The sequence below is a fragment of the Mobula hypostoma genome, chromosome X1 (genome assembly GCF_963921235.1).
Source record: "Mobula hypostoma chromosome X1, sMobHyp1.1, whole genome shotgun sequence".
In the NCBI taxonomy this organism is placed as follows: Eukaryota; Metazoa; Chordata; class Chondrichthyes; order Myliobatiformes; family Myliobatidae; genus Mobula; species Mobula hypostoma.
The window spans coordinates 67,642,578-67,656,759 of NC_086128.1; the positions used below are offsets into that span (position 1 = coordinate 67,642,578).

The window sequence follows — 14,182 nt, forward strand, 5'->3', positions numbered from 1 at the left end:
CCTCCTGTCTTCTCCTATCATTTTGGATCCCCCCCTCCCCCTCCCCCTCCCACTTTCAAATCCCTTACTCACTCTTCATTCAGTTAGTCCTGACGAAGGGTCTCGACCTGAAACGTCAACTGCACCTCTTCCTAGAGATGCTGCCTGGCCTGCTGCGTTCACCAGCAACTTTTATGTGTGTTGCTGGAAAAAGCCTGCTTGCATTTGCCCTGACTACACCCTTCATAATTTTGTATAACCTCTATCAAATCTCCCCTGGATCTCCTGTGTTCCAAAGAATAAAGCCCTAACCTACTCAATCTTTCCCTGTAACTCAGGTCCTCCAGTCCTGGCAACGTCCTTGTGAATTTTCTCTGCCATCTGCCAACTTGATTTACATCTTTCCTGGAGGCAGATGGCTAAAAAACTGCACACAGTACTCCAAATTAGGTTTCAAACATTTTGCACAACTTCACATACCATCCCAACTCCAGTAATCAATACTTTGATTTATGACGGCCAATGTGCCAAAACCTTCCTTTAGGACCCTATCTACCTGTGATGGCAATTTCAATGAAATATAGACCTGTATTGCCAGATCCCTTTGTTCTACTACGCTCCACAGCGCTTGACCGTTCACTGTGTAAGACCTACCCTGGCTGATCCTACCAAAGTGCAATGCCTTGCACACTCGTCTGCGTTAAATTCTATCTGCCATTTTCCAGCTGGTCCAGATCCCACTGTAGCCTTCCTCGCCGTCCACTACCCACCCTGCCCCCCCCCAGTCTTGTTGTCATCCACAAATTTGCTGATCCAGCTAACAACATTATCATCCAGATCGTTGATTGACAAACAACAACGAACCCAGCACTGATCCCTGCGACACCCCACCTCATCCTGAATGCCAAATGACTGAACCTTCTTGACCAACCTCCCATGCTGGACCTTGTCAAATGCCTCGCTAAAGTCCATGTAGACAACATCCACTGCCTTGTCTTCATCAGCTTCTCCGGTAACATCCTTGAAGAACCCTATAAGATTGATTAGACATGACCTACCATACACAAAGCCATGTTGAGTGTATGGGACCTGTATTGTGCTGTAGGTTTTCTAAGTTTCTAAAATTGTCCTTTCTCCAGTGTAGTACAGGCTGGCAGGTGATGAGTGAGACCAGGTGAGCGGGAAGGTGAGGTGTAGTGAGAACCTGGGAGAAGACAGGTGGTCTTTGTCAGGAGGTGCCTCAGAAAGGTAGATTCCATATTTAGCACCCCACCCCCCCCCACCAGGACATACCAACTTCTCATTGCTACCATCAGGGAGGAGGTACAGGAGCCTGAAGACACACAATCAATGATTCAGGAACAGCTTCTTCCCCTCTGCCATCAGGGAGGAGGTACAGGAGCCTGAAGACACACACTCAACGATTCAGGAACAGCTTCTTCCCCTCTGCCATCAGGGAGGAGGTACAGGAGCCTGAAGACACACACTCAACGATTCAGGAACAGCTTCTTCCCCTCTGCCATCAGGGAGGAGGTACAGGAGCCTGAAGACACACACTCAGCGATTCAGGAACAGCTTCTTCCCCTCTGCCATCAGGGAGGAGGTACAGGAGCCTGAAGACACACACTCAACGATTCAGGAACAGCTTCTTCCCCTCTGCCATCAGGGAGGAGGTACAGGAGCCTGAAGACACACACTCAACGATTCAGGAACAGCTTCTTCCCCTCTGCCATCAGGGAGGAGGTACAGGAGCCTGAAGACACACACTCAGTGATTCAGGAACAGCTCCTTCCCCTCTGCCATCAGGGAGGAGGTACAGGAGCCTGAAGACACACACTCAACGATTCAGGAACAGCTTCTTCCCCTCTGTCATCAGGGAGGAGGTACAGGAGCCTGAAGACACACACTCGACGATTCAGGAACAGCTTCTTCCCCTCTGCCATCAGGGAGGTGTCACACGACACAGCACATAACGATGAAGTGGTATGACACAACACATAATGGTGATGTCAAATAACACGCCAGAGAATCATGCTGAAAGGGCTGGAGAAGAAGGAATCTGATAGTAGAGGAGAGTGGACCGTGGGAGAAAGGGGAGGAAGAGGGGCACCAGAGGGAGGTGATAGATGGAAGAGGTAAAGGGCTGGAGAAGAAGGAATCTGATAGCAGAGGAAGTGGACCAAGGGAGTAAGAGAAGGAAGAGAAGGCACCGGAGGAAGATGAAGTGAAGTTGAGATGTAGTGAAGATGGGATGACGTGAAGATGAGATGAAGAAATAATTGGAAATTGGAGAAATCGACGTTCAAGACGTCAGGAGACCTCGAGTTAGTTGCTTGGGGGATTGGATCCTTCTGTGCATGGGTGCATATTGTGTGAACAAATTGTTTACATTCCAGTGGCGAGATGAGAATTTCAAAGTGCCCGTGGCAATAACGCTCCTTGGTATGTCGCTCTACCGGACGGAACAATGGGCATATTCTGGCATCGCTCCCGAATCCCTCCTCGCCGTCTCAAACCTGACCGTTCGCATTCTGAAGCCCAGCGGAGCTTCCCGAACCGCCCACCGGAGATCTTGTACTTAAAGTTCACCGGTCACTTGGTCCGGGCACCACTCGTGTTCCCGAGTACTGAGACTCCCATCCGGGTCGATAATGTCCTACTCCGCGTTTTCGAACCAAAGCTACGGGGCAGCCGGGCGCAAGTCCGGCTCCGTGATCCTGGGCGGCTCGTCCCGCACGGTGAGGAGCAGCGTGGCGGGCGGCTCGGTCAGACCCCGACGCGCCACCAGCGTCCACAACGCCTCGACCCGGCACAGCCGCATCTCCTCCTCCGGCTATGGCGGCGGCTACAGCGGGGGGTTCTACTCCGGCGGCTACGGCGGCCACGGCTCGGCTATGCTGGAGCCGTTCGCCATCAACGAGAAGCTGACTATGCAGAACCTGAACGACCGCCTGGCCGGTTACCTGGCGAACGTGCGCGCCCTGGAAAAGTCCAACAGCCAGCTGGAGCTCCAGATCCGGGAGTACTACGAGAAGAGGTCTCCCGCCGGCACCAAAGACCTGGGCGCCTACTGGAAGACCATTCAGGACCTCCGAGCCCAGGTCAGTCAATCTCCGAACTCACCATTCAAAATCGGATTCAATATCATTGGCCCACGTCGTGAACCTTGCTGTCTTGCGGCAAAAGAATATTGTAATACATTTAATATTTTGTGGGAAAAATTATACATTACAACAGAGGGGAAGAAACTGTTCCTAAAATGTTGAGTGTGTGTGTGTGTGTGAGTGTGTGTCTTCAGGCTCCTGTACCTCCTCCCTGATGGCGGAGGGGAAGAAGCTGTTCCTGAATCGTTGAGTGTGTGTCTTCAGGCTCCTGTACCTCCTCCCTGATGGCAGAGGGGAAGAAGTTGTTCCTGAATTGTTGACTGTGTGTCTCCAGGCTCCTGTACCTCCTCCCTGATGGCGGAGGGGAAGAAGCTGTTCCTGAATCGTTGAGTGTGTGTCTTCAGGCTCCTGTACCTCCTCCCTGATGGCAGAGGGGAAGAAGCTGTTCCTGAATCGTTGAGTGTGTGTCTTCAGGCTCCTGTACCTCCTCCCTGATGGCAGAGGGGAAGAAGTTGTTCCTGAATTGTTGACTGTGTGTCTCCAGGCTCCTGTACCTCCTCCCTGATGGCGGAGGGGAAGAAGCTGTTCCTGAATCGTTGAGTGTGTGTCTTCAGGCTCCTGTACCTCCTCCCTGATGGCAGAGGGGAAGAAGCTGTTCCTGAATCGTTGAGTGTGTGTCTTCAGGCTCCTGTACCTCCTCCCTGATGGCAGAGGGGAAGAAGTTGTTCCTGAATTGTTGACTGTGTGTCTCCAGGCTCCTGTACCTCCTCCCTGATGGCGGAGGGGAAGAAGCTGTTCCTGAATCGTTGAGTGTGTGTCTTCAGGCTCCTGTACCTCCTCCCTGATGGCAGAGGGGAAGAAGCTGTTCCTGAATCGTTGAGTGTGTGTCTTCAGGCTCCTGTACCTCCTCCCTGATGGCAGAGGGGAAGAAGCTGTTCCTGAATCACTGAGTGTGTGTCTTCAGGCTCCTGTACCTCCTCCCTGATGGCGGAGGGGAAGCAGCTGTTCCTGAATCGTTGAGTGTGTGTCTTCAGGCTCCTGTACCTCCTCCCTGATGGCAGAGGGGAAGAAGTTGTTCCTGAATTGTTGACTGTGTGTCTCCAGGCTCCTGTACCTCCTCCCTGATGGCGGAGGGGAAGAAGCTGTTCCTGAATCGTTGAGTGTGTGTCTTCAGGCTCCTGTACCTCCTCCCTGATGGCAGAGGGGAAGAAGCTGTTCCTGAATCGTTGAGTGTGTGTCTTCAGGCTCCTGTACCTCCTCCCTGATGGCAGAGGGGAAGAAGTTGTTCCTGAATTGTTGACTGTGTGTCTCCAGGCTCCTGTACCTCCTCCCTGATGGCGGAGGGGAAGAAGCTGTTCCTGAATCGTTGAGTGTGTGTCTTCAGGCTCCTGTACCTCCTCCCTGATGGCAGAGGGGAAGAAGCTGTTCCTGAATCGTTGAGTGTGTGTCTTCAGGCTCCTGTACCTCCTCCCTGATGGCAGAGGGGAAGAAGCTGTTCCTGAATCACTGAGTGTGTGTCTTCAGGCTCCTGTACCTCCTCCCTGATGGCGGAGGGGAAGCAGCTGTTCCTGAATCGTTGAGTGTGTGTCTTCAGGCTCCTGTACCTCCTCCCTGATGACAGAGGGGAAGAAGCTGTTCCTGAATCGTTGAGTGTGTGTCTTCAGGCTCCAGTACCTCCTCTCTGATGGCAGAGGGGAAGAAGCTGTTCCTGAATCGTTGAGTGTGTGTCTTCAGGCTCCTGTACCTCCTCCCTGATGGCAGAGGGGAAGGAGCTGTTCCTGAATCGTTGAGTGTGTGTCTTCAGGCTCCTGTACCTCCTCCCTGATGGTAGCTATGAGAAGAGGGCTTATCCCGGGTGATGGGGGCTAGGGGAGGGGGGAGGCGGTCCTAAATGGTGGACGCCACATTCTCACCTTCCCCACCACCACCACTCTGACCTGTGCAGATAGAAACATAGAAACATAGAAAATAGGTGCAGGAGTAGGCCATTCGGCCCTTCGAGCCTGCACCGCCATTTATTATGATCATGGCTGATCATCCAACACAGAACCCAGCCTTCCCTCCATACCCCCTGATCCCTTTAGCCACAAGGGCCATATCTAACTCCCTCTTAAACATAGCCAATGAACTGGCCTCAACTGTTTCCTGTGGCAGAGAATTCCACAGATTCACCACTCTCTGTGTGAAGAAGTTTTTCCTAATCTCGGTCCTAAAAGGCTTCCCCTTTATCCTCAAACTGTGACCCCTCGTTCTGGACCTCCCCATACCAGACGGGCTGAGCAACCATCTAGAATGCTCTCCACGGCGTCTCGGGGGAAATCTGAGTGAGTCCTGAGTGACCAACCGAGCCTGGTAACAAGGTTCAGATGGGCGGCTTCGCTATAGACTATCCCCAGACCATTTTAACCTCTGCCCCCTCCCCCCATGATCACTCCCAGGTCACATCCCTTTGGCAGCTATGGGATTAAGGCAATTTCCTATGATTTGATAGAACATTACAGGCCCTTCGGCCCACAATGTTGTGCCAACCTTTTAAAACCTACTTTCAGATCAATCCAACCCTTCCCTCAGACACATGTGCCTATGCAAGAGTTTCTTAAATACCTCTAATGTATCTGCCTCGACCACCACCCCTCGCAACACATTCCACAGCCCCCCCCACAACAACTCTGTGTAAAAAATACCTCTGACACCCCCTCTATACTTTCCTCCGATCACCTTAAAATCAGGCACCCCTCCCTCGCGCCCGAGATGGAGCTGGCTGAGTGTGCATCTTTCTGTAGCTTTTCCCGATCCTGCAGAGTAGCCCCCACCCCACTCCCCTACCAGATGGTGACGCATCTCAATTGCTCGCCACGGAACATCTGCAGAAACTTGCCAAAGTCTCTGCTGGCATGCCGAGTCTCATAACAAGACTCAGACCAAGTCCAAGAGATGGCCTCTCTGTTGTCTGTCCCCCGGACTATCTCAACCATCTTATCTAAGAGTTTGTAAGACCATCTTATAGTCATAATCATAGTCATACTTTATTGATCCCGAGGGAAATTGGGTTTCGTTACAGTTGCACCAACCAAGAATAGAGTATAGATATAGCAGTATAAAACCTTAATAATTAAATAATAATATGTAAATTATGCCAGGAAATAAGTCCAGGACCAGCCTATTGGCTCAGGGTGTCTGACCCTCCAAGGGAGGAGTTGTAAAGTTTGAAGGCCACAGGCAGGAATGACTTCCTATGACGCTCTGTGTTGCATCTCGGTGGAATGAGTCTCTGGCTGAGTTAGCGAAGAGTTTCTTAAATGTTCCTAATGCAGTTGCCTCTATCCCCGCCCCGCCCCCAGGACTAAATAACAAGGTGGGGGGGGGGAAGAACAGGTGATAGGAACGTCAACTGCTGATAGACTCTTCCCGATTCACTGAAATCCTTCAGCAGTCTTTTTTAATTGCCTGTTGCTCCCCCCAAATCCACTGCCCTTGTTGCCCATGCGTCCCTCAGTTCAGAAACAAGTGACGTGCCTTTGTGTTTTCCAGATCAACGCCGCCTCGCTGGCCAACGCCAAGGTCCTACTGCAGATCGACAACGCAAAACTGGCCGCAGACGATTTCAGAACCAAGTGAGTCGGTAGGCAGGTTGCGGACACCTTGTGGGCGGCACCCGCGCCCTCGCCAAATCTCTCCCGAGCGGCTGACTGGGGTCACCTGGCTGTCCCCTTGTCAGTGACCACACTGCGGGGAGCGATGGCTTGGGCGTCGATCTCTCCCGACTTTTCCCCTCCACTTCAACTCCAGTCCCCATTCCCATTGCTACGTGTTGGTCCACGGCCCCCGTCTTCTGTCACGATGAGGCCACCCTCAGTCTGGAGGAGCAACACCTCACATTTCATTTAGTTAGCCTCCAACCTGATGGCATGGACTTCACTTCCTCCAAATTCTGGTAATTTTCTCCCCCCCTTCTCCCTTCCCTTTTCTTCATTTCTCCACTCAAGCCTCCTACCTGTCCTCACCTACCAATCACCTCCCTCTGGGTCCCCTCCTCCTTTCCTTTCTCCCATGGTCCACTCTCCTCTCCTGTCAGATTCCTGCTTCTCCAGCCCTTTACCTCTTCCACCTATCACCTCCCCCTGATATCCCTCCACCTTCCCTATCTCCCATGGTCCACTCTCCTCTCCTGTCAGATTCCTTCTTCTCCAGCCCTTCACCTTTCCCACCCATCACCTCCCCCTGATGTCCCTTCTCCTTCCTTTTCTCCCATGGTCCACTCTCCTCTCCAATCAGATTTGTTCTTCTCCAGCCCTTTACCTTTCCCACCCATCACCTCCCCCTGGTGTCTCTCCTCCTTCCCCTTCTCCCATGGTACACTCTCCTCTCTAATCAGATTACTTCCTCTCCAGCCCTTTACCTCTTCCACCAATCTCCTCCTAGCTTCTCACTTCAACCCCCTCCCCCACCCACCTGGCCTCATCTACCATCTTCTGACTTGTCCACCTTCCCCTCTGCCCTCTACTCCTTAGTCTGGCTTCTTCCCCGTCCCTTCCCAGTCCCGCTGAAGGGTATCAGCCTAAAACGTCAACTGTTTATTGACTTCCACAGGCGCTGCCTGGCCTACTGAGTTCCTCCAGCATCTTGTGCATGTTGGTCCGGATGTCCAGCATCTGCGAAACCTCTTGTCTTTATAAAGTATAGGTTCCTGTCCTTGACCCTGGGACAGGACGCTGACAATGTGTTGATAACGGGAGAAAGGGAACAGGGAGGAGGGAATTTGCCGCGGCCTGGTTGAATGTCTGACTCTGCTATCTCTGAGTGCCTTGGCCGCCCTGGCACATCTACATGGAGTGCTGACGCCGGAAGGCAGCATCCAGCATCAAGGACACCCAACACCCAGGTCACGCTCTCTTCTCACTGCTGCCAAGGGGAAGGAGGTACAGGAGCCTCAGGTCCCACACCACCAGGTTCAGGAACAGTTATTACCCCCTCAACCATCAGGAAGGAGGAACAGGAGCCTCAGGACCAACATCACCAGGTTCAGGGACAGTTATTACCCCTCCACCATCAGAAAGAAGGTATAGGAGCCTCAGGACCCACACTACCAGGTTCAGGAACAGTTATTACCCCTCAGCCATCAGGAAGAAGGTATAGGAGCCTCAGGACCCAAACTACCAGGATCAGGAACAGTTATAACCACTCAACCATCAGGAAGAACGTATAGGAGCCTCAGGGCCCACACCACCAGGTTCAGGAACAATTATTACCCCCTCAACCATCAGGAAGGAGGTACAGGAGCCTCAGGTCCCACACCACCAGGTTCCGGAACAGTTATAACCCCCTCAACCATCAGGAAGGAGGTACAGGAGCCTCAGGGCCCACATAACCGGGTTCAGGAACAGTTATTACCCCTCAACCATCAGGAAGGAGGTACAGGAGCCTCAGATGCCACACCACCAGGTTCAGGAACAGTTATTACCCCTCAACCATCAGGAAGGAGGTACAGGAGCCTCAGGTCCCACACCACCAGGTTCAGGAACAGTTATTACCCCTGAACCATCAGTAAGGAGGTACAGGAGCCTCAGGTCCCACACCACCAGGTTCAGGAACAGTTATTACTCCTCAACCATCAGGAATGAGGTACAGGAGCCTCAGGGCCAACACCACCAGGTTCAGGAACAGTTATTACCCCCTCAACCATCAGGAAGGAGGTACAGGAGCCTCAGGGCCCACACCACCAGGTTCAGGAACAGTTATTACCCCTCAACCATCAGGAAGGAGGTACAGGAGTCTCAGGACCCACACCACCAGGTTTAGGAACAGTTATTACCCCCTCAACCATCAGGAAGGAGGTACAGGAGCCTCAGGACACACACCACCAGGTTCAGGAACAGTTATTACCCATCAACCATCAGGAAGGAGGTACAGGAGCCTCAGGTCCCACACCACCGGGTTCAGGAACAGTTATTACCCATCAACCATCAGGAAGGAGGTACAGGAGCCTCAGGTCCCACACCACCGGGTTCAGGAACAGTTATTACTCCTCAACCATCAGGAAGGAGGTACAGGAGCCTCAGGGCCAACACCACCAGGTTCAGGAACAGTTATTACCCCCTCAACCATCAGGAAGGATGTATAGGAGCCTCAGGGCCCACACCACCAGGTTCAGGAACAGTTATTACCCCTCAACCATCAGGAAGGAGGTACAGGAGCCTCAGGTCCCACACCACCGGGTTCAGGAACAGTTATTACCCCTCAACCATCAGGAAGGAGGTACAGGAGCCTCAGGTCCCACACCACCAGGTTCAGGAACAGTTATTACCCCTGAACCATCAGGAAGGAGGTACAGGAGCCTCAGGACCCACACCACCAGGTTCAGGAACAGATGTTACTCCTCAACCATCAGGAAGGAGGTACAGGAGCCTCAGGGCCTACACCACCAGGTTCAGGGACAGTTATTACCCCTCAACCATCAGGAAGGAGGTACAGGAGCCTCAGGGCCTACACCACCAGGTTCAGGGACAGTTATTACCCCTCAACCATCAGGAAGGAGGTACAGGAGTCTCAGGACCCACACCACCAGGTTCAGGGACAGTTATTACCCATCAACCATCAGGAAGGAGGTACAGGAGTCTCAGGACCCACACCACCAGGTTCAGGAACAGTTATTATCCCTCAACCATCAGGAAGGAGGTACAGGAGTCTCAGGACCCACACCACCAGGTTCAGGGACAGTTATTACCCCCTCAACCATCAGGAAGGAGGTACAGGAGCCTCAGGACCCACACCACCAGGTTCAGGAACAGTTATTACCCATCAACCATCAGGAAGGAGGTACAGGAGTCTCAGGACCCACACCACCAGGTTCAGGGACAGTTATTACCCCCTCAACCATCAGGAAGGAGGTACAGGAGCGTCAGGACCCACACCACCAGGTTCAGGAACAGTTATTACCCCCTCAACCATCAGGAAGGAGGTACAGGAGCGTCAGGACCCACACCACCAGGTTCAGGAACAGTTATTACCCCCTCAACCATCAGGAAGGAGGTACAGGAGTCTCAGGACCCACACCACCAGGTTCAGGGACAGTTATTACCCCTCAACCATCAGCGGATAACTGAGATTACAGAAGGGGTAATCTCACTCAACTTCACTCATTCCATCACTGAACCGTTCCCACAACCTACGGATCCCCCTTTCAAGGACCCTTCCTCTCAGGTCTTCACGATCGATCTAGTTACGACCTTGCACCTTGTTGCCTGTCTGCACTGCACTCTCTCAGTGACTGCCACACTCTATTCTGTTTTCCCCTGGACTACCTCCAAGCACTGTTGTAATGCATGCGAAACCTTTCACCGTCTCTTCCTGCAGGTAACGACAACACACTACGTACACATTTACCGGTTTAATTTTATTTTTCTTCCAAAGGTCCACAACGGCAACATCAGTGGGAATTACATCATACAGTACATTCACTCTCGTGAACCTCCTCTGGGCTCTCCCCAACGCCAACGCTCTTTCTGTTAGATACTTACGGTCCGTTACGCTGTTGGTGTTTAGGGTAGCAAGGAAGGTCCTCCTTCATCGTGTCATCGTCTCGGGTTTTCACCACCGACAGTCACGCAAGTCCCGGGTGGAGACTCGGATACCATCACACTCATACGCAGAAGGACCCTTTATTGCTGCTTCTGTAACAGTCTTGTTTGACCGGTCAGGGTTGTTATCCCTGCCCCCACCCGAACCTGGAGGTCCAATGGTCTACCCTTTGACCTGTTTGGCGTGGGTGACCCCCCCCTCAAAACATAGCTCTCCGCTGTCGCGTGCGAGCAGCGACTTGGAGCCGCCGGTGAGGGCTGAGTGTCCGGCGGGGACCGAAGGCGAGTGAGCTGCCCCCCGGAACGGACACGACAAGCCCCCTCACCTGTGATGCGACCCTTCCCTGGGCGCCCCAGTACACCCCTGCGTTACTGAATGCTTAAAAGCTGGGAGCCAACGCAACGAGCTTGATTTTCTGATGAACCCCGTCACGTCCAACTGTTTACGCATTTCCCGGCCTGCTGAGTTCCTCCACCATTTCCCCCGCCGTCGGCTCAAGCGGCAAGTTAAACCTCTCAGGGGATCCTGGACCAGGAGTCCCAAATCCCTCCTGCGTCTCGGATCACCAGCACATCGGGCGGCAGCCCTTCCCATTTCTCTCGCGCATGCTCCGCTTTACGAGGCTGAGTTTTCCAGCTCGAAGCGCGACCCAGAACGGACAGAAAGTGCGCAGGGAGCCGGCCGGATTCGAACCAGGGACCATTCGCCCCAAAGTTCGGTGCAGATGCCACTACACCACCAGCCAGCTCCATAGGTCTTTGTTCCTTCTTCCGAAGTGCATGTCCGTACACCTAGCTACCTTATACTTCATCCCCCAATATCGAGTTTGCCCCAATATTGTGTGCAGTTATACTGTGGGCAGTTTTGGTCTCCTTATTTAAGGAGGGATGTGCTGACGTTGGAGAGGGTACGGAGAAGATTCACTGGAATGATTCCGGGAATGAGACGGTTAACATATGAGGAACGTTTGTCCGCTCTTGGACTGTATTCCTTGGAGTTTAGAAGAATGAGGGGAGACCTCATAGAAACATTTCGAATGTTAAAAGGCATGGACAGAGTGGATGTGGCAAAGTTGTTTCCCATGATGGGGGAGTCTAGTACGAGAGGGCATGACTTAAGGATTGAAGGGCGCCCTTTCAGAACAGAGATGCGAAGAAATTTTTTTAGCCAGAGAGTGGTGAATCTATGGAATTTGTTGCCACGGGCGGCAGTGGAGGCCAAGTCATTGGGTGTATTTAAGGCAGAGATTGATAGGTATCTGAGTAGCCAGGGCATCAAAGGTTATGGTGAGAAGGCGGGGGAGTGGGACTAAATAGGAGAATGGATCAGCTCATGATAAAATGGCGGAGCAGACTCGATGGGCCGAATGGCTGACTTTTGCTCCTTTGTCTTATGGTCTTATGGTCTTAAAATTGACCTCTTTAAAAAAAAAGCTCAGTTTGATTGGTTAGAGGATTGTTACGGCCCACTGTAAAACAGCCAATGGCTGGGCGGGACGGGACAGATCAGAGACTGTGATTGGAGGTGGCCCACGATGAAACCGCTCTTCTCTCTTCCTTCGCCCACCCTGCAGGTACGACTCGGAGCTGGTCATCAGGCGCGGGGTGGAGATGGACATCAGCGGGCTGCGCAAAGTCCTCGATGAGCTGACGGTCACCCGGTCCGACCTGGAGTCCCAGATCGAAGCGATGAAGGAGGAGCAGATGTACCTCAAGAAGAACCATGAGGAGGTGAGCGAGGGGACAGGCCAAACCAGGGGGATGGTGATACAAACTCGGGGGGGCGGGCGGTGTCTGGGGTTCAGCCAGCTGCTGGCTGCGGCCACTCTGGTGAAACACCACCCCTGATGTCAGGAGCATGAGCATCAGTTGGAATGAGGCCACATTGAGACCAACCCCTCCACACCCCCAATCACCCACCCACCCACCCCTCCACACACCCCCAATCACCCACTGACCCACCCCTCCACACACCCAATCACCCACTGACCCACCCCTCCACACCCCGAATCACCCACTGACCCACCCCTCCACACCCCCAATCACCCACTGACCCACCCCTCCACACCCCCGATCACCCACTGACCCACCCCTCCACACCAATCACCTACTGACCCACCCCTCCACACCCCCAATCACCCACTGACCCACCCCTCCACACCCCCAATCACCCACTGACCCACCCCTCCACACCCACAATCACCCACTGACCCACCCCTCCACACACCCAATCACCCACTGACCCACCCCTCCACACCCCCAATCACCCACTGACCCACCCCTCCACACACCCAATCACCCACTGACCCACCCCTCCACAACCCCAATCACCCACTGACCCACCCCTCCACACTCCTAATCACCCACTGACCCACCCCTCCACACACCCCCAATCACCCACTGACCCACCCCTCCACACCCCCAATCACCCACCGACCCACCCCTCCACACCCCCAATCACCCACCGACCCACCCCTCCACCCCCAATCACCCACTGACCCACACCTCCACACACACAATCACCCACTGACCCACCCCTCCACAACCTCAATCACCCACCGACCCACCCCTCCACACCCCCAATCACCCACCGACCCACCCCTCCACACCCCCAATCACCCACCGACCCACCCCTCCACACCCCCAATCACCCACCGACCCATCCCTCCACACCCCCAATCACCCACCGACCCATCCCTCCACACCCCCAATCACCCACTGACCCACCCCTCCACACCCCCAATCACCCACTGACCAACCCCTCCACACACCCCCAATCACCCACCGACCCACCCCTCCACCCCCAATCACCCACTGACCCACCCCTCCACACCCCCAATCACCCACTGACCCAACCCTCCACACACCCAGTCACCCACTGACCCACCCCTCCACAACCCGAATCACCCACTGACCCACCCCTCCACACCCCCAATCACCCACCGACCCACCCCTCCACACCCCCAATCACCCACTGACCTACCCCTCCACACCCCCAATCACCACTGACCCACCCCTCCACACACCCAATCACCCACTGACCCACCCCTCCACACCCCCAATCACCCACCGACCCACCCCTCCACACCCCCAATCACCCATTGACCCACCCCTCCACACACCCAATCACCCACTGACCCACCACTCCACAACCCCAATCACCCACTGACCCACCCCTCCACACACCCAATCACCCACCGACCCACCCCTCCACACCCCCAATCACCCACTGACCCACCCCTCCACAACCCAAATCACCCACTGACCCACTGCTCCACACACCCACAATCACCCACTGACCCACCTTTCCACACCCCCGATCACCCACCGACCCACCCCTCCACAGCCCCGATCACCCACCGACCCACCCCTCCACACCCCCGATCACCCACTGACCCACCCCTCCACACCCCCAACCACCCACCGACCCACCCCTCCACACCCCCAATCACCCACCGACCCACCCCTCCACACACCCAATCACCCACCGACCCACCCCTCCACTCCCCAATCACCCATTGA

The 14,182-nt window shown here is 54.2% G+C and overlaps 1 protein-coding gene across 1 annotated transcript in view; it reads left to right on the forward strand.

Moving 5' to 3' along the window:
- Nucleotides 1-2,515: 2,515 nt before the first annotated feature.
- Nucleotides 2,516-14,182, forward strand: part of LOC134340213 (keratin, type I cytoskeletal 17-like) — a 175,749-nt gene continuing 164,082 nt past the window's right edge. Inside the window, exons 1-3 of the mRNA XM_063037188.1 lie at nucleotides 2,516-3,080; nucleotides 6,615-6,697; nucleotides 12,235-12,391. Coding sequence (XP_062893258.1) covers nucleotides 2,631-3,080; nucleotides 6,615-6,697; nucleotides 12,235-12,391 — 690 coding nt within the window. The 5' untranslated portion in view covers nucleotides 2,516-2,630. The remainder of the gene's footprint in view (nucleotides 3,081-6,614; nucleotides 6,698-12,234; nucleotides 12,392-14,182) is intronic.